Source organism: Alexandromys fortis, unplaced genomic scaffold, assembly GCF_014885135.2.
Source record: "Alexandromys fortis isolate MF-2015 unplaced genomic scaffold, M_Fortis_MF-2015_v1.1 scaffold_257, whole genome shotgun sequence".
Classification (NCBI taxonomy): domain Eukaryota; kingdom Metazoa; phylum Chordata; class Mammalia; order Rodentia; family Cricetidae; genus Alexandromys; species Alexandromys fortis.
The window spans coordinates 1,428,562-1,451,449 of record NW_026068134.1 but is presented as its reverse complement, the minus strand read 5'-3'; the positions used below and the strand labels follow the sequence as shown (position 1 = coordinate 1,451,449).

General features: G+C 42.8%; 1 protein-coding gene across 2 annotated transcripts in view; it reads right to left on the bottom strand.

Moving 5' to 3' along the window:
• Nucleotides 1-22,888, bottom strand: part of Polr1a (RNA polymerase I subunit A) — a 62,850-nt gene that overhangs the window by 29,224 nt on the left and 10,738 nt on the right. For both annotated transcript variants that reach the window (XR_007589299.1, XM_050126428.1), the window contains exons 7-14: nucleotides 21,151-21,258; nucleotides 18,957-19,062; nucleotides 18,569-18,731; nucleotides 16,078-16,248; nucleotides 15,765-15,887; nucleotides 13,791-14,021; nucleotides 9,182-9,436; nucleotides 3,117-3,308 (exon numbers count right to left, since the gene is read on the bottom strand). Coding sequence is in view for 1 of the 2 variants with exons in the window: in XM_050126428.1 (XP_049982385.1) it covers nucleotides 3,117-3,308; nucleotides 9,182-9,436; nucleotides 13,791-14,021; nucleotides 15,765-15,887; nucleotides 16,078-16,248; nucleotides 18,569-18,731; nucleotides 18,957-19,062; nucleotides 21,151-21,258 (1,349 nt within the window). In the remaining variant the exon portion in view is untranslated. The remainder of the gene's footprint in view (nucleotides 1-3,116; nucleotides 3,309-9,181; nucleotides 9,437-13,790; nucleotides 14,022-15,764; nucleotides 15,888-16,077; nucleotides 16,249-18,568; nucleotides 18,732-18,956; nucleotides 19,063-21,150; nucleotides 21,259-22,888) is intronic.

Below are 22,888 nucleotides of genomic sequence, written 5' to 3'. Positions count from 1 at the left end.
CATACAATTAGAAAAAATTTTATAAACCACATATGGTGTAATGCTAATGGCCAGAAAATATAAAAATTCTTATGACTCAATAAAAAGACAAATACCATAGTAAATGGGCAAATAACTTGAACAGACATTTGTCTAAAAGACATTTGTCTAATCTATCGACATTGCTGGGACAAATATAAACTATGTCAACTTCAAAAATCAGCTTGGGTGTTCCTCAAAAAATTACAAAATTACAGTATGACTCTATTACTATAGCATACATACAGAATTATAGTATAATTCAAATTCTAGTTCTACAAAGAACTGAAAACACATGCTTACAAGGGGAGCAGGTAGATGAGTTCATGGCAGCTTTACTTGTAATATTCAAGTGGAAACAACCCTAAATATCCATTCTTAACAGAAAATGAATAAACAAAATGTAGTATGTCCACACGACAGCATGTTCTTCAGCCACAAAAACAGAGAGTAATACATGTTAGCCTTCAGAACATTATACTAAATCAAAGAAGCATGTCACAAAGCCTCACTGTAGACTTAGATGAAATGCACGAATCAGGCGAAGTCACAGAGACTAGGAGTTGGGGGAGTAAGTGGGGCTGATCACTAATGTTCACTAACAGATAACAAAATTTCTTTGTAAGGTGAGAGCAATATTCTAGAATTAATTCTTAAAAGTTGTCCTCTGCACTTACGGAAATGTTCAACATCCTTAGCCATCAGAGAAATGCACATCAAAACAAGTATGAGATTCCATCTTACACCTGTAAGAATGGCCAAGATCAAAAACACTGATGACAACTTATGCTGGAGAGGATGTGGGGTAAAGGGAATACTCCTGCATTGCTGGTAGGGGTGCAAACTGGTACAGCCCCTTTGGATATCAGTATGGTGATTTCTCAGAAAACTAGAAAACAACCTTCCTCAAGACCCAACAATACCACTTTTGGGTATATATCCAAAGGATGCTCAATATTACTACAAGGACATGTGCTCAACTATGTTAATAGCAGCATTGTTTATCATAGTCAGAACCTGGAAACAACCTAAATGCCCCTCGACCAAAGACTGGGTAAGGAAAATGTGGTACATTTACACAATGGAGTACTACGCAGCGGAATAGAACAATGACATCTTGAGATTTGCAGGCAAATGGATGGGTCTAGAAAACATAATACTGAATGAGGTAACTCAGACCCAGAAAGACAAACATCATATGTATTCACTCATAAGTAGCTTTTAGACATAAAGCAAAGAAAACCAGCCTACAAATCATAATCTCAGAGAACCTAGACAACAAAGAGGACCCTAAGAGAGACATACATGGATCTAATCTACATGGAAAGTAGAAAAAGACAAGATCTCCTGAGTAAATTGGGAGCATGGAGACCATGGGAGAGGGGAGGGGAGAGGAAGGAAAGGGAGCAGAGAAAAATGTATAGCTTAATAAAATCAACTAAAAAAAAAAAGTTAAAAAAAAAAGTTGTCCTCTGACTTCCACATGAGCGACACACACACACAAACAATAAAGTAAAACAAATTTGTGATTTGCAATGGTGAATCTTCATTGTCAACTTGATGGGATTTAGAATCACCATAGGAACACAACTCTGCATGTGTCTGTGTATTTCTAGGAAAGTTTAATTGAAGAGACCCACTCCTGGATGTGGGAGGCACCACCCAAGGGTGAGCTGAGCACCAGTGTTCATGTCTCCATGCTTCTTGACTGTGCATGCAATGTGACAGTTGACTCAAGTCCCAGCCACCAACCTTTCCTGCCATGTCAGGTATTCAGTTACAGCAATGAGAAAAGTAATAGCCGTTCTAAACAAAATATTAGCAAGCCAAATTCAACAGCTGCAATGATTTAGATATGAACTATTCTTTCAAAACTCCCCTTGTGGTGAAGGCTCTGCCCCCAGCTGGTGGGACTACTGAGAGATGGCTGCACCTTGAAAGTGCTAACTCCATCAAATGGGCTAATCCACTGATTTTACTGGATCTGCTGCTGTAGTAGAAGGCATAGAGTAGAAGGCCTGGAGCACAGCCCTGAAGGGCCTCTCTTCCATGCTTCTTCTTGGTTCTTTTTCTGTCTCCTGTCCCTCTGCTTATACCCTTAACGTTCTGATTCACCAAACAAAGGTCTGGAAGCAACAGAGTCAAGTGACCAAAACTGAAAGCTCTGAAACTGAGCTACAGTAAACTCTTCCTCATATAAAGGGCTTTGTTACAGCAACAAAATGGAGACATAATCATTCATAAAATAATCATGGTGTTTAAGACTTTTATAGACTAAGCTGGCAGTGGTGGCGCCGGTCTTTAATCCCAGCACTTGGGAGGCTAAGGTAGGTGGACCTCTGAGCTTGAGGCCAGCCTTGTCTACAAAGTGAGTTCCAGGACAGCCAGGGTTACACAGAGAAACCTTGTCTTGAAAAGAAAAACAAAACAAAAACAAAAACAAAAAAAAAAACAAAACCAAGACACTTTCACAGACTTAAAGAATTATAGAGCTGGAGTAGGCCACAGAGATTTTTTTTCAAATCCACTTTTTATGGGTAAAGAGTCAAGACTCTAGAAGTTGATCCTTGAAGTGAACTTAGAGACGCAGGCAACAGTAGAAGAATATACTGTAGTGTACTTCACCATTTGGTTTCCATGTATACTATTATATGTTTGCTTTGGGCATTAAAAATCCTGAGTTTGAATTCCAATTCTTCCTCTAATAACCCCAAACATGTAATTTAACATTAGTCTCAGCATTATTATCTGTTAAAGAGAGAAAGCTAGATTTAAACACTAAAAAAATCAGGTGTCAATGAACTTAGCAAAGCCTTTGGTTATTTCTCAATGAACCTTAATACTAGAACTGTAACACCATTGGCATTTGCACTGCATCTGAATTAGGGGACACCAATGTCATGTTAAAATCAATAAACAGGAACCATGCAACCTGTTCTTAGTAGAATCACCTTGAGTTTTCCCAGACCTTGGAGCCCCACGCAAAGGGAAGGATTAGAGACATGTTGTCTCTGCTCTAGGATCTCTTGGAATTGAAACTGTTATATGAGTGGCTTATTTCCTTTTAAAATATACACTGGCTGCTTTCTCCCAATTACCTGCTTTCCTGTCCACAGTGGGTAGGGCTTCAGGATGGCAGGAGCAAAGAGCTTCACACGTCCCACTTTGTCTGTGAGCCCTCGGTACACCAGCTCCATGTACTGCTCCCGGGTGAAAAAGCATCCCCGAATGGTCATGTTTGCACCTGAAACCATGTGATCTTGAATCAGCCCTGCCAATGGCTGGCCATCCTGCAAATCAAAGAGAAAAAAACAAAGCCAAACTTCAAGTCACAGTTTTCAATTTGTAACCATGTTCTTGGAAGCCACTTTGATCAAGAGCTTTCTTATAAAGGCCAGACTATCCACCCCATGCTCTCCCTTAGAAACTGGCCTCACAATCACACGACCAGAAGTTACACTCGCCTCCACTTTTGCCAGCCGCCTACTGTCTTACGGCAAAAGTATTTCAAGCTCATTTAGTTCCACAAGCCGTCCTTTTCCTACGACCATCTGGTTCTGGTTACTCAGCTGATTTCTGGCATTTATGCAGAAGTTTGGTTTGGCTGCTGTCAGTTGTGTTCTTGTTTTTTGTAGTTTGGTTTTATGCTTTTGCGTTTTCACACATTTCTGGCCTTGTTCTTCTGTAAATCAGTCATCCATTTAACAAATATTTATTGAGAGCCTACTGTATGCCTAGGCATTAGGCGGATCATCAGACTATTTCAGGAAAAGCCAGATAGTAAACAAATGCTGAGACAAGTACATGACCACAAAGTGTTTTAAATGTCACAGAAGAGCAACACAGCATGGGCCATTTACAGACTGGGGAGGGGTGGCCAGACCCCATCTCTCTGGGAGAAGCGCTGCAGCTGAAGTCTTAGTAATGACTTGGTCTTTTTGAGACAGGGTCTCACTATGTACCTCTGGCTGTCTGGAACTCATTAAGTAGACAAGGCTGGCCTTGAATGCAGAGATCTGCCTGACTCTGCATCCTGAGTGCTGTGACTAAAGGTGCGGCACACCACAGCCTGGGCTCAGGATTCCTGAGAGGGTCTTGATGTATCCGACTACACGGAGAAAGAACGTCCTTGACTAGTGCGTCTTCAGAATACAGCATGTGGTTTAGGTAAGTTCTCACAAAGGTACTAACTACCTAAGGCCAAAACACGGGATTTTATTAAAATCCCAGGTTCAGAGGGCACATTAAATTCATTTGACATTTTCTGTCATTGCAATCCCCAGTCTCCTGGACCTTATCTGCCAGGTCTGTGTTCATGGTAACATAGGCAAACTGAAGTAAAAATAGCATACTGACTGATATTCTGTAAGTAGTTTCTGAAAACTGTTTCAGTTTACAGGAATCTGAGGAAAAAACTGATACTAGAGCTCAAAGAGCATTATCAGCTGACTGTCATATTATGGCCATGTTTCATAACCAAGGGCTTGGCTTGGGACCTCACAACACAGTTGTTGGAAGAGCCGGAATGTGAACACATGTACTAATTTAAAGACTATGAGGATTCTTGTCAAACGGTCTAAACACTGTAAAGACGGGTCTATAAAAACTCACACAGTCATTAGAGATGGGCTAAAAAGAGGTGCCATAAACATACAGCAGGACAGATGGACTGTTCAGCCTTTCTAATGAAGGCTTTGAGTTACTAACATAAATAAAAACTATCTTCCCTAGTGACACTGGGGAAATCCACTGCATTCCAGGGCCGGCCCCTTGTCCAGAAGTAGCTGGCCAATACAAAACAGATTGTATGCATTTTTGTGTGTGTGCTTTTGTTTTGTTATATTTTGTATTATTTTTTTTAGTTTTAATTTTTGTTCCTGTTTTTTTAAAAGAACATGATGAAAAATATTGTATGAAAAAGGTTTAAATAAAAAGTTAAATTAAAAAAAAATCTTGTTAATCCACATTTTAATCCAAAAATGATCTTATTTTTCTGAGAAGAAAAATCCAAGCTAGGACTATGCATTGATCTATCCCAGTCTCTTGGAGCAGACACTACAGAATTTCCACTCTTTAGGAAAAGCAATAATTACTTATATGACATACCTGGTGCCTTTTTTTTCTATCTAGATTTTTTCCAAGACTAGAAAATTCCTTAAAGAGCTAAATTGCTTTCAATGCATTAATCATGGACTCTAGAGAAAAATGCTAATTAATTTGATTATTAAGGACCTACTTATAATTTTGAATTTCCTAAAAAACTTTTTAGGGTTGGAAAGCACAATTCTGAATTAAAGCCCAGAAAACTGTCAGTGCTGCTACTATCTAACGTCCCAGCAAGATGACATTAATATTAATATCTTTGGTCAGTATGCTAAGAAAATAGTGTGTTTTATATCTTGAATTTTATAGTTAAGTAGAAGTCAGGAAACTGCATCTTAAGTTTTGTTAAGAAATTTCCACAAAGCTTTGGCCCTTGGAAAACAAAGGAAACAGAAGGGGAATATTATTCAAAAACATAAATGAAAAATTAGGTTCTTTTTTTTTTTTTTTTAAAGTCAAAGTTCTATTCATCTGAGCTTTTAATTAAGAGGAACAACACAAACTCCTTATTACAGAGAACAGCCAACAGTGAAGGGACTTTAACTTGGCCCCACAGTTAGGCAAAGATGCAGAAAAAAATGAAGCGATGAACACTGTGAAATGTAAACGAAAGGAAGGAAAACGACCAGAGAGAAAGAAAGGAAAGAGTCCTAAAGCAATGGGTTTTCTGTTTAGCTAAAGCAACCCTGACTATTATTACTCTGCCATCAATGATTGTAAAATAAGGATTTCCCTCTCGATATTTATACTAAAGACTAAATAAATCTGATCAAAATCTTAACTATATTGACAAAACAAGGGGCTGAAAGTGAAGAGAACTTGTAGGCCACCCCCAAGGGCTGGGGACACAGCTCAGTGGAAGAATGCCTGAGCAGCATAAGCAGTGTCCTAAGTTTTAGTTTTGGTATTAAAAACAAGTTTTAAAAAAAATTTATTTGGGTTCTGCTTATCGCTCTTAAGCATAAGCTGAACCTAAAACCCAAGACACGGGGCACGCGATGAGGTTCATATGGAGTCACAGGCCGGTGCTTTTCAGGGCACATCACAAAAGGAAGCCTCCGACTGCTCTGTGGACTAGCCCATGCAAGCTCATGAGTCTGAAGACCTCAGGGTACCCCAATTCCCCACGGACACAAAACTCAGGTCACTGTCACCACCTCACCTTTGTGAAATGGGCTCAAACAGTCCCTGGTGTCCACACCTAGGCCCAAGCCCAGCCCCAGCCATTAAGTGAGGTCTGAGTCTTGACCTTGACACTGAAGGCAACTATTTCTCCTGTTTCTTACCTGAAAATGGCACCTATTTCTAAGACTGCTGTGAAGCCTGCATAGGAAAATGTTTGTAAATTGCTGACAGAGACATCATGTACTGACCAGTGTCCAGGGCCTGGCACATGGTCGCTTCATGCTACTATCACTCTGACAGCTACTCCTGCTATTATTAATTTTTTCACTACTGTTATTACATGAAAAAGTAAAGAGCCAATTTTCACATTAGCAAATTATCTTTTCTAATTTCTGAGTGGTCTAGCGGGCTCAGAACTCCTTCCTGTATTTAGGCTTTCTGCTAATCAATGGCCTGTAAATGTGGGCAGAAAAAGCAAAGTTAAGCACCAACTGGTACCGGGTAAGCTACAGTGATATATTAAGGTAACAAAAAGCTGACGGGGGAGAAGAGCTAAGGGGCAGACAATGCTGGGCAGCTTCTAGCATTCCCCGAGTTCATGTTTTCCCTCTCTGTAGCAGAGCCAACACAGGGACCTGCAAGCTCCCTGTGACATTCCTCACGTGTAAAGTGTAGATGTTAGTAGTACTTACCTCTGAGAACTGTCAACAGTGGGAAATAAGAAGTGTGCACAGAACTTTGCAGTGTCTGGCATGGAATACACACTTGTAAATGGTACCTGTGGCTTCCATTGCTATTTCTAGTTTCTTCAGATCCCACCACACTCCAAATGAATGCTATATATCAGTGCCAAGAAACTGTACATTCTGAAAAGGCCTCAGTCCTTGGTGGAAAAGACGAAATGGAGCCTGGAAAATACTCAGCCTTTCTCCTCAGTCTGGCTTTCTTTGCTCTGTTCCTCCTTAAGCACTCACTGACTCCAGACCCCTGACATGAAGTGAGCACATCAGGGGATGAGGAACAATAGAACATTATATCCTTCCCGGACCTTCACTTGGACAGCTCTGACCACGTCATGTTGCCCATGAAGAATAACCATGGAGGGAAACGGAAGGAATTCAAAGAGATGCCTTCATGGATTGTTGGGGAATCTCACCTGGACTCCTGGGATTAAGCTGCCTCTTAAAACAGGCTCAGAGATGGGAAAATGAGGTCAATATAGCAGGAAAGAGAGGGAGGAAGGAGGAAAGAAAACACTAAATATATATGAAAAAGCCGCCGGGAATCATACTATTTTTATTTATCTAAAATTACAGATGATATATTTAAGTATACATGTATGTATACACACACATAACTTAATTGAAATTCTCCTGCTTGGGCTAATAATGTTCCCCTTGAGCCATGGACTATTAAGCAAAAATCAGTAATGAATAACTCCCTTTTGAGCTGTTGGTCAGGGGAACCCAAGAGATGCACCCTCAAATATAAGCCACTGTTAATGCCCCTGACTTACTTCCTAGAAGTCAAGTCCCTATTGCTGAGACATTATGTCCTTCAGCCACAGAATTTAGAGGATCCAAACTAGATTTGACCCAAAAGCCTCCTTCCTGAGGACTAGTTTTCATAAAAAGTGCTATGCGAGCTGCCAAGGGAAGGAAGCAATCACTAGCCCTCCTCAGCTTTGGTGCCCATGTACCACAACAACGACCAGCACAGTAAGTATCTGTGCAATAATGGCACTCAAGACTTAGCAATAACTCACAGCTGAGCCTAGATAGGTTATAGAAGCAAGTATTATTGACATTTTACTAAATTAGCTCATTTCCAACTGTATTCCAAATACTTAGACATACATCCTCTCACCCCTCATGTAGAAAACTACAACTGGTCAAAATGAAGAGAACAGGTAACCCAGTACCTCGCCCAACTGAGATATAACTATGTGTGTGTGTGTGTGTGTGTGTGTTGTGGGTATATAATCTATAACACAATTATTGCATCTAAGACACAGCGAACAAGATGAAAAAGAGGACTGAGAGACTGTGAAAGCCAGAGCACCAAAAACCTGCTATGAGACTGTTTCTCCTAAAAATGATACACTTTAACCAGGATACCTCAACAATAAGACTGCCTAAACAAGACCCGAACAATAATAATACCACCACACATATATATGATCACGGAAGGGAAAATCTTGTAGGGCCCAAACCCAAGACAAAGACAGTGAACTAAGGAATGCTAAGAGTGGGAGAAATAGTCTTGCCTAGGAATAAGTCCCTTAATTGGTTATCCAATACCAACCACAACACCCGGAAATCATATTGAACATAACCTGTTCAGTTCATTTTGTTTTGCATACAGTTAATATTTATGCACTTAAACACACACACACAATAATAACGAAATAGAAAGAAAACATAAATTTGAGAAGGGAGTATGGAAGAGGCTGGAGGGAAGAAGTGATGTAATTATATTTCAATAAAAAAATTTATAAAAATAAACAAGACTAACCAAACAGGAAAAATACACAACCTTAGGCTCTTTATAACTAAAGGATCAATCTTCTGTGGGTCTTCATATTTTGCATGCTAAATGCTTGCTAACCCAGTAAGTTAGAGAATGCAGACAGTCTGGAACTAAATGCTATTATTCAGCTACTGAATCTGAATCTGGCTCCCTGGGATGGCTGTGAGAGTCAGAGGACCAGAAGTCTGCTGTGAGACTGTCCCAGGTTTTATCCTAACATTTAAGTCACAAGACAAAAATGTTTCACGGATTTTAGGCACTAAGAGCTGAAAAACACACTGTGAAGAACCTAGAACCTCCTATTCCACACACGCCTCTCCTGGAGCTGTCCACCAGCCAAGGTCCAGACTCAGCATGCTAAGTCATGCTGGTGATGACCACGACATGGTCTCAAGGTCAGACTTACCTTGGGAACAAGATACTGCTGATCAGTGCAGGCCAGGACATAGGCTTCAGCTCGGCCTAACTCACTCTGGGGGAAGTGGGCGTTCATCTCGTCTCCATCAAAGTCAGCATTATAGGCTTTGCAGTTGGCATAGTGAAGGCGTAGGACCTTTTCTTCAGGCAGAATGTGGGCACGGTGGGCCTGGATGGAGGGTCTGTGCAAGGTAGGCTGTCGGTTCAGTAGGAGAATGTCCCCATTCTTCACGTGCCGGCACACCTGGGGACACAGAAGGACGAGTAGATGAGTGCCAGTGGGAACACCTGCAATATCACTGATCCCTCCAAGGGCTTACCACACTTCACTTGGGGCAACTCTGTAGGCCTCGTGTTCTAGTCAACTAGATGAAAGGGGAGTTTTTGATCTACAGAAAAGCTCTACAAACTGAGAAATTCTCAATGGGCCCCTCTGCTCAGAGGTGTAAGGAGCAGACATGGGCGGCCACACACCTGTGCAGCAAGCATCACCTTATTCAAAATGCACAGCTGAGCAGAGCCCTAGGCTCCTCTTTCAGAGTTAACAGAGAAACAGATCAAAAGTCCGCAAGACTGCATGCCTCCATGGATTTCAAAGAGCTCAACAGGTTTCCCAAATCCTCCCAAGGTCACACATGAATCCCACAGTTTAGCAGTAATTAGACCAGCTTCTCACAGAATATCCAAGACTCAGATGACATGGCTTGGTGAGCCTCAGTTCAGTGACCCCAAAAACATTTTGTGCTTCAAAAATTCAAAACAAATATAAAAGCTAAAAACTGTCATAGTCTTTGGGGAAAACGATCTGAAAATACCCCTTACAACGTTCAAACCATTTCCTTTTAGCCTTTCAGGAGGGATAAAGCATCAAGGTAAGCAAAAAGAAGGTATGTTTGTGCCACCCTGTTTACAGTAGGAAAGAAGTAGAAATACCCCAACTGTCCCACAGAAGTAGTTGTAAATCCCAAGGTATGCTCATTACAGAATGCTACACAGTGATAACAGATACTAAATTAAATCAATACTAGTCTGAGTGTGATGATGAAAGACGTATTAACACAAAGAAAAAAAATAAAGTCCCTGCAGCATGTAAGGAGAGCACCTGCATATAGGAAAAGGTGAGCAGTGCCTCACCGCTAGGTCCCTGGGGCATGGACTCATAAGGAAGGGGAGTAAGGCACACAATAACGTCTGAACCATCATAGACAGGTCTTAGTATTGTTCATATCAGAATACATACTACTTCTACAAATAGATTTTTTTGTAAACAGGGTCTTGCTGTGCTGCCAAAGTTGGCCTCAAAATTATGGTCCTCCTGCTCTGCCTGCCAGAGATGACTCAGTGTTAGGTAAAGGCCTGACTTCGATCCCTGGGATTCACATGGTGGAGAGAGTGATGTGCTCACTGAAGGGAAAAACCAGAAGGTACAAACTTTAAAGAATAAAAAAGCACGAGAAATTTTCCCCATCTAGACAAACACTGATCAGACTTCCCCTTCCAAACCCACTCTGCCGTGCTCCTTTGACAGAACACCTCTGTCTCAAAGCTGACTTAAAACCCAAATGACACTGTTGAAAACAACTACCATCAAGTGCCGCAGAGGACATGGACCCTTGTTAACTCTTCCTCAGGTCCCCCCTGGGCCACAGCAGTTGGGAGGTGAGAGGTGGGAGGAAACAGCTCTAGTATCCTGCTGTTGCCGTGTGTCTGAGGGCACACTGAGAAGCTGGGCCTGTAAGCTGGTCTTCGGGCTGTGAAGAGATTTATTTCTTCCCTCCTTCCCACAGGCCTTGTCAGTTCTGCTCAAGTTCCATCAGAGGAGCAGTCCTAAAAGCACAGGGCCCGTGTTTTCACTTCCCAAGGAATTTCAACCTTTCTATGCCCACACCAGAGTCCTTCCTGTGTTTCCAAGGAGACCTGACCTCTGAAGATTCCCATGAGCATCTCTGCTCAAGAAACTGGCTGGCTCAGTGCGTCACAGCCTGAGGTTTTCTTTCCTTAGTGTCTCAAGGGAAAAGTTGGCCAGATCTGTGGTCCAGTCTCAAAAACACAGGCTGCTCCTAGGATCTGAGTCTAGTGAATCCAGCACAAGCAACTTCACTGCAGCTGGGAAGAGATGTAGGCCAGTCTGCCAGACAGTGGCCAAGCCAAACAAAAACCTGGAGCACAGGGCACTCCCCTTGCCAACCCAAACCAGGGCTTTTCCTTTCTCTTGTCACTAAATAAACACTATGGTGAAAATTAGTGTGCCCCAGAGCCTGGGTCAGAGTTTGCAAAGGCAGGCATGGTGCCAGAGGCTGCTTAGGGTAGCTGCCAGGCAGAAAAACAAGCCTACACTATCCTGACCACTTCCTTCTTGTTGAGGCCCAGGGGAAAGGACAGGGGTTACCTCTGTCACATGGAAAATGACCTTTCCACCAACCCTTCCCCCCTCATCTAACCTGTAAGTTAATCCTTCGTCTCTTTCTGAGTCGCCTCTCCCAGGCCTTCTGCCCTGTCCTGAGCTTTGTAGTAAATGCCCAAACTCTTTCAAATGACAAATTAGAAGTGCATGAATACAGAAGTCGAAGCATCCTAAATTTACATAGCATTATTGACATTTTGACATGAAACTTGCCATCCCAAGTTACAGGATCTGATGGGAGGACCACTTTTCTTTGCACAGGAATGGGGAACTCAAACACAAGAGATGGGCACACACATAGGGATAATAAAACGTGGTGAGAGCAAGAAGCAGGGAAAGGGTAAGGGTACAGACTGTGTGCTGGGGAACACATCAAGGAGGTACCTAACAAATACCATCCGCGGCATGGCTTCCTGGTTTATAAATATTTTCGGACACACATTCATCTGTCTACACTTGCTTTTACACTACGTAGTAAGAGCTGAGTAGTTGCAATAGCCTGTAAGACCAATTAAAGTTGAGATATTTACTATGATCTTAGGGAAGAGAGGGTTGGGCTGAGACTTGAAGGAACAGCAGAAATCAGCCATGGAGTCATACGGAGGGCAGAGCCCCAAGCATATGCAAAGCCTGAAAGGAGATGAAGCCAGCTGCAGAGAACATCAAACAGTTTGGGTTGAAAGGTGGGACCAGTGGAGAAAGCAAAGACCACAGGTGGCCTCATGACCTTGGTAAGGGTTTGAACCCAAGTAGGAAGATAATCAACTGAGCCACCCTATTTCACCGTCACTGCTATCCAGGGATCTCTCACTGGCACCATGTGATCTCCCGAGCACACTGCAGCTGAGCAGCCTCCCTCAGTGGAGCTCCCGACCTACAGTTTGCCTAGCCCCACCTGAGCCCACAGAAGTAACCAGGTCACCTGAAGAAAGCACCCTAGTGCCTCTGCATTACCCTTACACCCCCATAATGTCAGACCGTTTCTGACTGACCTTTCAAATGTCCCTAGCTACTTACTGCCTATTTCCTCAACCCGAGGGCTCTGAAATCTGTCTCCCTCTATGCTCACAGGTGACTTTGGCTTCACCCTAAAGAACCCCATAACTACATACAAGAAACAAGAGCAGACACAAACCCAGCAAGTCCAGTCCCATCACCCCCTAACTTCCCTGCTGCTCCCCAGCTCACACTCCCGGGGACTTTTTCTCTTTTCAATGTCCTCTGCTCAATGAGTTTAATGTTTTGTCAGCTTTTTCTTAATTCCATGGTCTCTCCCATCTAAGCCTCAAACTTCTACTTTTTACAGATGAACCCTTATTTTTTCCAAAGTCATCTCAAATCTAGAAGGGCTAAAAAATGGTCTCTTTCCTTGACGCCCTCCCCTCTTCTCTCCTGGTGGAAACTATAGCTTTACGTTCCTCTCCTCTCAGCAGCCTCCAGGGCAGTGTCCAGGTACTTGGCCTTGATTCCCCTGATTCCCCGGCAGCCCAAGGGCTCACTTCTGGCTTACAGCAGATATTTATTGGCAATCCCTGCTGTGTCCTTGCAAAGCCTGAGCACATAGTAGGACCTCAGTTCTAATGACCTCATCATGCACTCCTGAAACCTTTCTCCTCACTGCAACTGTTTAAGAGAACAGGAAGATTATTCTACATTTGCCTGGATTCATCAAAGTTAAGTGAAACAGACTTCTCAAATCTCTCACATAGCTCCAAGAAAATACCTGACAATGTACCAACACGACAAAGAACAAAACTGGTGTCTTGACCTATCTATCGGTCTGAATGGTGTCCCTGTCACCAAAGCAAAATGGCACATAGCAGAATGTAATTCAAGTAGTGTTGCTGTTCCGATGGAGTGGAACTACATAAACAAGGAAAGCGAGGACCGGCCTATAGTGCTGCTGCCAGCACCGGACAGCAATAGGAATGAATGGTCACCATGCCAAGCCCAGAGTGTCTCTGCTCTTCCAAAGTTCCTTCTAGACAGGTGGGAACTTTGTCGTGTTAGTACCCATTATTACATCGGCCAATCTCAGAAATGCTAATTCAGTATGAGGACTGAGTTCAAATTATATTTCTCCCTAGGCTCCAGTGAAGCTGCTCCTAATCTGAGTACCACCTTTCAAGTAGCCCTTTGCAAAGGTAGCATGCAGAAACCAGAAGGAACTAATCCTAAACCTTCATTCACTCACAATTTTTGTCCCGTGGGGCTTAGGAGCCCCTGTGGCTGGTGTCAAGAGCTGTTTGGCCACGGCTTCCCGCTGTGTAGCATCCACCGCGCTCAGGGCTGTGCGACTGCCATCCTCATTGATGACCATGGAGGCTCCCGGGTGCACGTTGGGTCCATTAATGACTGCTTGTCTCAGTTCCTGCACGTTCCAGGGGGTAACTGGTTGAGGGTAGGTCAGTTTTGTGGCAAATACCTAGAAACAGGATTGCATGTTAAAATTCAAGAGGGGCAAAGGTTCCAGGAATACAAAAACTAACAAAATGAATTATCTGATATCCTTCCAAACTGTAGGGACCATCCGCTTAGCCAAGGCTTTCGGCAGGCAGAATGACATCTGTCTCCTTCGTGGAGTCATTGTGCTTTGCTTGTTCCCTTAAGGGAACAAACTGAGTAAATGATGCATTAGTTTCTTAAACGCACGCTGAAACTTCACAGGTTTGCCAATAAAATCAGGGTCACCAAAGGAGTGGTATGGGGCACTTGCTTGAGAGCCACTGTACCCCTCCACATCTTAGCAGGCATCACTAACTGTTAAGGGTACTTGTGCTGAGCCCAGGTGTAGCATCAGCCAGTGGCATTTGAGGGGAAATGGATTTGCAATTCTGAGACCCGAGAACATTAAAGAGTTCTTTTGTCAACACTAGACTGAAACCTGCTCTAAAACAGGTGAGTTCTCTACAGTTAAGAGAGTTTCTGAACCACTGATTTTTATTTATTTGATACTTTAACATATACACAAGTGCGTCAAAGACTTTGGAGTTCAGGAAGTTAACACCCCAGGTCCTGTGCAGGAGCAGTGTAGGAGCCCTGCCATGATCCCACCTCTTTAACTTTGTGCTAATGGACTTACTACTGTTTGGTCACCACTTGGCCCACAGCTTTAGGAGGACACTAATCTGGTATGTGGTTTCCTGCCAGACTTTAGCTCCTTATCTCCTTGTGGGGGAGGGGAGGAGAGCTGCAGTTTTACCCACTCCGTTCTTCCTGGTTCTCTTGTAACAACCCCTGGCCTCCACTACTCTGAGAACTGGGGTAGAGTAGGGGCTAGTAAGTGAACAGCATTAGAATCTCTCCTCAGGATACAAGCCATTAGTAAATAAACCAGACACTCTAGGCACTGAGGTCAAAGCTAGGGTGGCCTCTACATTCTGCCTAGAGAAGAAAATGAACATGCCTAGGCCTTTCCTTCTAGGGCTTCTCACCTAAGAATACAGTTAGCTTTCATAGCGCCTTTCTTTGGTATAGAGTCCAGCTTTCTGCTGCAAGGACCTGCAGTTCCTGGGAGCCAAGGAACACAGGGTAGAGCCTTCTCTGCCTGTTCTTGCCCAGGAAGCCAAAATGTCCGGAGAATCACAACGCTTTAGCTCTGCTCATTAGCAACTTTCCCAAGAGATGCAGGGTGGCGTGTAAGGAAATGAAACTCTGCACAGAGGGAATTAAACCATCTTCAAATTATCGACCTCAAGGCCCATTACGGAGGAGTCTGCCGGAGAGCTGCTGCTAATGAGCGCCAAGGCCTTAACCGCTGGGGAAGTGATAAAAGGAAGCTGGCTCGCCAAGGGAGCAAATGGTGACAGGAACTGGGAGGGACAGGTGACACACACGTTGCCTTTCTGAGGGCTTTTCTACTCTCCACGGTCAGACACCCACATGGGATTGAAAGCCCCTTGCCCTCTCCTTTTCCCACCATGGACTCAGCTGGACATGGAAGGTTTAAAAACTAGGTTAAGACTGACAAGAATAAGATAAAGATACAGATGTGGAATAACCTCAGGTAAAAGGATGGCAACACTGTTCTGCACCTCAAGTTCCTCCCCCACATGTTCTCCCCACCGCAGCTATGATCGACCAGCAAACTCTGCCCCCAGACCTTTATGGCACACCAGCTATCTCCCAGCTACCACCAGCAAAATGAGGCCTCTGCCCAACAACACACCAAGGGAATCCCAATCTCATTCGTGCTGATGTACATGTCTGGGCAGATGACCGAACGGGCAGCATAGTCGACCCGCTTTCCCATCATGTGCTTCCGGAACAGGCCTTCCTTCTTCTCAAGGATCTGTAAAGAGCAGAAGTGACAGTGACAGAACCAGGTAACTCCACTATGTTTACTATTTTCCTGCTTCTGTGGCAGTGTGGAGAATGTGCACTTATAAACGTGTGGATGGAAGCTGGGGACGTAGACCAGTTGTAAGCTGTGTATTAGGGACCCTCACCATCTTGTGATGGGAACCCAGTTCCCTGCTCACCTGTCGTATGCCAGGGTACTTTTCCAACATTAATTTGTCCATCTCACTGTCAAACACAATATTGACGTGGCTCTGAAGGCGAATCCAAATGTTGTAAAGCTTATCTGTGAGAGACTGGCCTGGAAGCATACTTAAAAAGGATCGGTCGATAACAACTGAAGATTCATTTTCCTGGGAAGACAAACCCAAGTTTAGAGAAAAACTTGTTTTTACTCAACCTAGTTCTGATTTAAAAAAAAAAAAAAAAAAAAGCTCAGCCTTGGAAATGCTAAAACTGGAGTTTAGTCTCTGAAGCTGACAGAAGACGAACTAAACTTGTCGTACGTATCAGTACACATCAGCCCCATTATATACCTATCAGCTCGTCTCTTTTAGTAGTTAAGTGAACTCAGAATTCATAAGCAGAGCAACACTGTGCTACGCACATGAGAAGCTGAGGCAGGAGAGTCTTGAGACCCTCCTGGACTACATAGAAAATCCTATCTCAAAAATCAAAACTAAACTAAGATTTAAAAAAAATGTGTGTATGTAGGCTCCTATCTTAATCTTCCTAATGTCTTGTGCACCAAAATAAAGAGAGCCTTAGCAGCCCTTCCCTTGGGTACTCTACTTGTGAGGCTTCTACCAGACAAGCGAGCTTCATGTGGAGTTGCCTCTTTAGTTAAAGGTTTAGGAAAACGTGATTCGGTGAATTTATAAAAATGTGGGTGGAATGCTTGCTGCCATGCAGGAGCTCCACCCCAGCACTGCAGAAACTGTGTGATGGTACACTCTTGTAATTCCAGCACGAGGTAGCAGGAGGAGTAAAGCCTAAGGTCAGTCTTGGCTATATAGTGACTTAAAGGCTAGCATGGGGTACATGAAGATGCTATCTCCAAATAATAATAAACAAATAATAACAATAAAGTATTACTATTATTTTAATGTAGGTCAAATAATTTCTTAAAAACAGGCTTCCCATATAGTACTGTAGGTTTATAAGTCCTAAAGTGGGTTAGATTAAGTTACGGGCTGATCCTCAAGCTTACATACTTATCTAATCACTTAAAAATATTTCTATCCCATGTCCTGTCTCTTCTGCTTCTCATGTTATCTGCTCAGGAAAGAGATGTACAGAGATCCTAGAATGTCTTAGAGCACCACCTACTGGCCAAATTTGGCTGCAACTGGCCTAGGTGTTAAAGTCCTCCAGTGTAGAAAAAACTATCGGTGTATCAAGGTTAAGGGCAGGTGATGATCCAATAGATTATAGTGTCATGGTGATAATCTGGTTTGCCCCCACAACCAAGGAATAAAGGAATCATCTAGGAGGGTACATGTAGTTCTGCAGGCAACATTATGATCTCTTTCATCATGTGCATGACGGCAGAGGCATGTAGAGCTGAACCCATGGCCTATACAGCATTTGCTGGTTCAAAGCCACATGATTACTGTTGAACAAGATCTTGTCCACTGGCTTCTAGGCCCTAGGAACTGCTCCGTGAGAGCACTGCTATGGGAAAAGGACAAGAATATGTCTAATTAATCAAAGGAAAATTGGCTTAAGGATCAAGATGGCACTGGTTCTTCTCCAGAGATCAAGCCGTTATTACAAAAGTTTATCTCTACTCTGAAGGGACATTAAAATAAAATTTTTAGTCCTGGTCACTGGATTTGGTTATGTTATGGTCTTTTGTTTCCCTTACTGGACCAGGTCTACAGATGGGAACTCTCTCTTACACTAAAACCTGTTAAAAGACGCCTATACTGACTGAAGTAAACTTCAGCAGAACCAGAGAAAGTTTCAAGGAGCCATGCAAAGCTAAGTGCCCAGGGGCAGGTGTGTCAATTTGTGACGTCACTGGCTAATAGCAGGACTGTCTGAGTAGCTGGCAGGGAGTCTGAGAGGCTGTTTCTCCAAAGCTGGAGAAGGCCATTTCTATTTGCATCCTGACTGCATTTCGGGGATGAGAGTGACTTTAGCAAGTATTCTAAGTACCCAATTCAGCTTTATGTTCACTACAGTTAGTATAAGACCCAGAAAAATGAAAGGGGTAAGGAAATGTCAATAGGAACAGTCTTATTCTAGAAAACCCATTCTATATTGTCCTGGTTGCATTGCTGAAGTCCTTATTGAGCCTACAACACACATTCTTAGAGCCCGAGGGAAGACTGCTTGCCTTAGAGCAGCTAGTGGTGCAGAGCAGCCTAGGTGTGAAACCTCACCGTAACTACATCCACTACAGTGGAGATGAGTCCAAGAAATTAAAGGGACTGACGAAACCATGGCACTGTCATTGGGCACAGAACCTAAACTACACCTAGATTTATCTAGAATCAGGCCTGTGTTTGTCCTGACAATTCATACTGCCCACCATGGGTGCTGTCCACTGAATTAACATCTTACACAGACATAGGTTCTGTGCCCGCAAAGGGTTAGAACCAAGTGTGTAGTTCTTATCACACCAATCATTAACCAAGCCTATTATATCAGCACCGAGGCAGTCCTGACCTTGTCTGTGGTGAGCTCTGTCACCTCACAGGGTAGCTTCTGTTCTTGGGCCATCAACGCCAGAAGTTTCCGGATCAAAACTGCATCCTTCATGACAGCTTGCAAGTTCACGGTCTGGCCGTTAGTAAACATCTGGTCCCCCAGGCGGTTGACGGGGCGATACCTGCAGAGTGACATAAGATTCTTCAGCCTCTTAACCTATTTACTGAATTAACACAACAACTCAAACAACCATCCGTGTCTAGGACAACCAAATAACAGAGAATGCTCCGGCCACTACCAGCAGCCTTGGGCTGACAGTTTGATTTCTCAGTGCTCTAGCCTTTCCAGTCCTTGCTCAATACCTCTGCCCACCCTTCTCATGCAAAGTTAAGTTCAAACACATTACCTGGAAGGCGGCACCACTATGAAATCTAGAAAGAACATACTAGGGTTGAAACTGGACTCCATGCCAATATCATCCAATCCCGAAAAAAGGTAATTCAGGAAGAATCCTGCATTTGAAATAGAAACCAACAAGACTGTTTAAGCCGATGTATAAAGATATAAAAATATCACTGAGAAAAAAAACCCCTCAAGGTATGACAATGTGGGAGGTCCTTCTGTATATGTGTTGCTTTTATTGGTTAATGAATAAACTGCTTTCGGCCAATGGTTTAACAGAATATAGCCAGGCTGAAAGATATATATATAGAGAAAGAGTAGGTGGAGTCAGGGTGAAGCCATGTAGCCACAGCTGGGGACAGATGTGCCAGAACCTTGTCGGTAAGCCACAGCCATGTGGCCATACACAAATTAATAGAAATGGGTTAATTTAAGATATAAGAATTAACCAGAAATATGCTTAAGCTATTGGCCAAACAGTGTTGCAAATAATTTGGTTTATGAGTGATTATTTCTGGTACGGGCAACTGGGAACGAACAAGCAGCCTCCACCTACAGTATGGGATCATATGTAGTTAGAAAAGAGTTTTTCAGGGCTGGAGAGATGGCTCAGTGGTTAAGAGCATTGCCTGCTCTTCCAAAGGTCCTGAGTTCAATTCCCAGCAACCACATGGTGACTCACAGCCATCTGTAAAGAGGTCTGGCGCCCTCTTCTGGCCTTCAGGCATATACACACAGACAGAATATTGTATACATAATAAATAAATAAATATTAAAAAAAAAGATTAAAAAAAAAAAAAGTTTTTCATAATAACATACCAAAACCAGCCTGGGTATATGACACCTTGTGTGCAAGTTAGATAACAAAAAGATACTCAGGGACAATAAATAAGAAATGAGCTGTGCAGGAACATGAAATTGTTATCACTCTCTTGATGTACAATCTTATATACATAGTTAAATATTTGCTACTTTGGACTCTAAACAAACTTAATCAAAATTTAAAAAAATATCAGGTCAAAATAAAGTTTAGCCTTTTAAGAACAAAAGATAAACTGGGCAGTGCAGCCTTTAATCATGAGTTCAAGTCCAGCCTGGTCCATAGTAAGTTCAAGGACAACCAGGGCTATATAGAGAAACCCTGTCTCAAAACCTCAGGGAGAAATGTAACATTCTTTCCATGGGTATGCCAAAGCCAGTCTTCTGCAAACTGGATCAAAGACATATTTTTAAGTTTCAGGGGACCTCCAACAGCTTGGAGAAAACAAATAAAACCTGCCATAGAGAGCATCTTGCTAACTTGCCTATGCTTTCATTTCTGATAACCTGTTAACGCCTTGCTTGTCTGTGAGCACTTAGCAGTCTCCCAGAACACCCCCTCAGAAGAGGGATGCAAGGACTTGAGTATCCTGCATAGACTGATACAGATTTAAAAGAAAACAGGGATTTCCCTTTCTGTGGGGAACTGAAATGTACAAAAGCTCATTCCTTGATTCACAAAATGAATTGCCATAGAACATTTAAAAGATTTTTATCTGGGGCTGAGATGGAGTTCAAGACGTTCAAGACAGGGTCTCAGTATGAAGCCTCAGCTGTCTTAGAACTCACTCTGTAGACCAGGCTGGCCTGGAACTCACAGAGATCCACCCGCCTCTGCCTCCTGAGGGCTAGGACTAAAGGTGTGCATCACCATGCCTGACTAAAACATCTTTTTTTTTTTAAAAAAAATTATTTTTATTTATGTGCATTGGTGTTTTGCCTGCATGTATGTCTGTGTGAGGGTGTCAGATCTTGGAGTTACAGACAGTTGTTGGCTGCCATGTAGGTGCTGGGAACTGAACTCAGGTCCTCTGGAAGAGCAACCAGTGCTCTTAACCACACTAAGCCATCTCTCCAGCCCCTTAAAACATTTTTTTTAAACTGGCATTTAAAAATAGATGCCAATGAAACTTCCAGAAATGTATCAGTGTAGGAGTGACTGGACTCAATTATATCAATTTCTTGGTGCTGGGTATGAGCTGCCCCTGCTCCTTTATGGCTCTAAGTCAATGTGCCCTGAAGACTGCCTGCCCCAGACATATGGATGGATTCTGGCGAGAGTTACATTAATTAGAACTTTGGTTAAGGAAGTAAGAGGGTGGGCTAATGAAATGAACCAGGAAATCAAAGTTCACAGACAGAGGCTGTTTCTCTAGCACCTTCGTTCTTCCAAATGGCAAAAAGATGCTCTTGGGCGCTGCTAGGTGTCAGGTACCCTCGCTTCCCCAGCAGAGCGTCTTCAATTCCTGGAGCTGCTGGTACTCCTTCTGTAATGAGATAGATCCATTTTTTTTTTTTGTCCCCATTCCAAAAAATTTGAAACTTGTCCACAAACCTCAAACTTTTCAACCCAGATTTCCACCTGTACTCTAATTTCCAGAATAATAAAAACAAAACAACACATTATCATATAAAACCAGAGAGGCGGAGCAATATACGATCACCAATAGCTCACGATATTAATGGAACTATTTTCAGTGTTAAATAAGTACTTTACACGACACTGAAACCGTGCCAGAACAGTGGTGCAGGCCTATTACCATCAGGAGGAGGATGCAGAAGGATCAGGAGCTTCAGGACAGTGTGGGCTACACAATGAAATATTACCCCAAGACTACAAAAATCTTCTATGGATTTCTCTTCTCTCTTTTTCTTTCTTTTTGGTTGTTGTTATTGTTTGCTTTTGTTTTTGAGACAGGGTTCTCTGTGTGTAGCCCTGGCTGTCCTGAAACTTGCTCTGTAGACCAGGCTAACCTTGAACACACAGAGATCCGCTTACCTCTGCCTCCCAAGTGCTGGGATTTATTTTCTGCATGGATGTATTTTCACCAGAACTCTGTTCATTTGGTGATATCAGAGGAAAACAAGAACAATTGCTACTAAGTTTTCATCTAACTGACCACTATTCTGTTTGTTACTGAGACTACCTTATACAGCCCAGGCTAGCCTTGGAGTCCTGAGCCTCCTGCCTCCCCCTCCTGAGAGCTGGGTTTAGATAGTTTATACTACCAAGTCCAGTTTCAATCACCAATTCTTTTTCCATGGTTTTTTTTTTTTGAGACAGGGTTTCTCTGTATAGCCCTGGCTGTCCTGGAACTTGCTCTGTAGACCAGGGTAGTCTCAAACTCAGAGATCTGCCTGCCTCTGCCTTCTGAGTACATCACCACGCCCAGCTCCAATCACATTTCTGGTTGTGTGAAGTTTCCTAATGGATTTAACCAAGGTTTTTTTTGTTTTTTTTTTTTTTGTTTGTTTGTTTGTTTTGTTTTGTTTTTCAAGGCAGAGTTTCTCTGTAGCTTTGGAGCCTGTCCTGGAACTACCTCTTATAGACCAGAATGGCCTCGAACTCACAGGGATCAACCTGCCTCTGCTTCCCAAGTGCTGGGATTAAAGACATGCGCCACCATCACCAGGCTTTAACTATACTCTTCTATTTGGATATCCAGCTCGATTCTAGTGTTCTGCTTTTCTAAATAAACAATGGGCTGGGATACTAATTACTGGTAGAATATACCTTACACAAATGAGGCCCTGGGTTCACTGTTCAGTACTGTATGAAAACAAGTAACATTATCTTTATACATATGGTATTCATCAGAAAGGGTTACCGAAGCAGAAGTAATACTTGTGGAGATTTTTTTTCTCTATTGTGTGAATGTGAGAACACATGTACCACCATGCACACATGGAAGTCACACATACGAAATTTTGGGGAGTTGGTTCTTTCTTCCAGTATGGGTTCTGGGGACAGAACATAGATTTAGACCCTAAGCACTTTCATTCACTGAGTATTCTTGCTAGTCCCTGTGTGAAGATTTCTACAGATTCAAATATACCGACTTTAGAAAGATCACCTTAGTAGGTGAAGTTGGCTTCTCGGACTAGGCAAGATCTTTG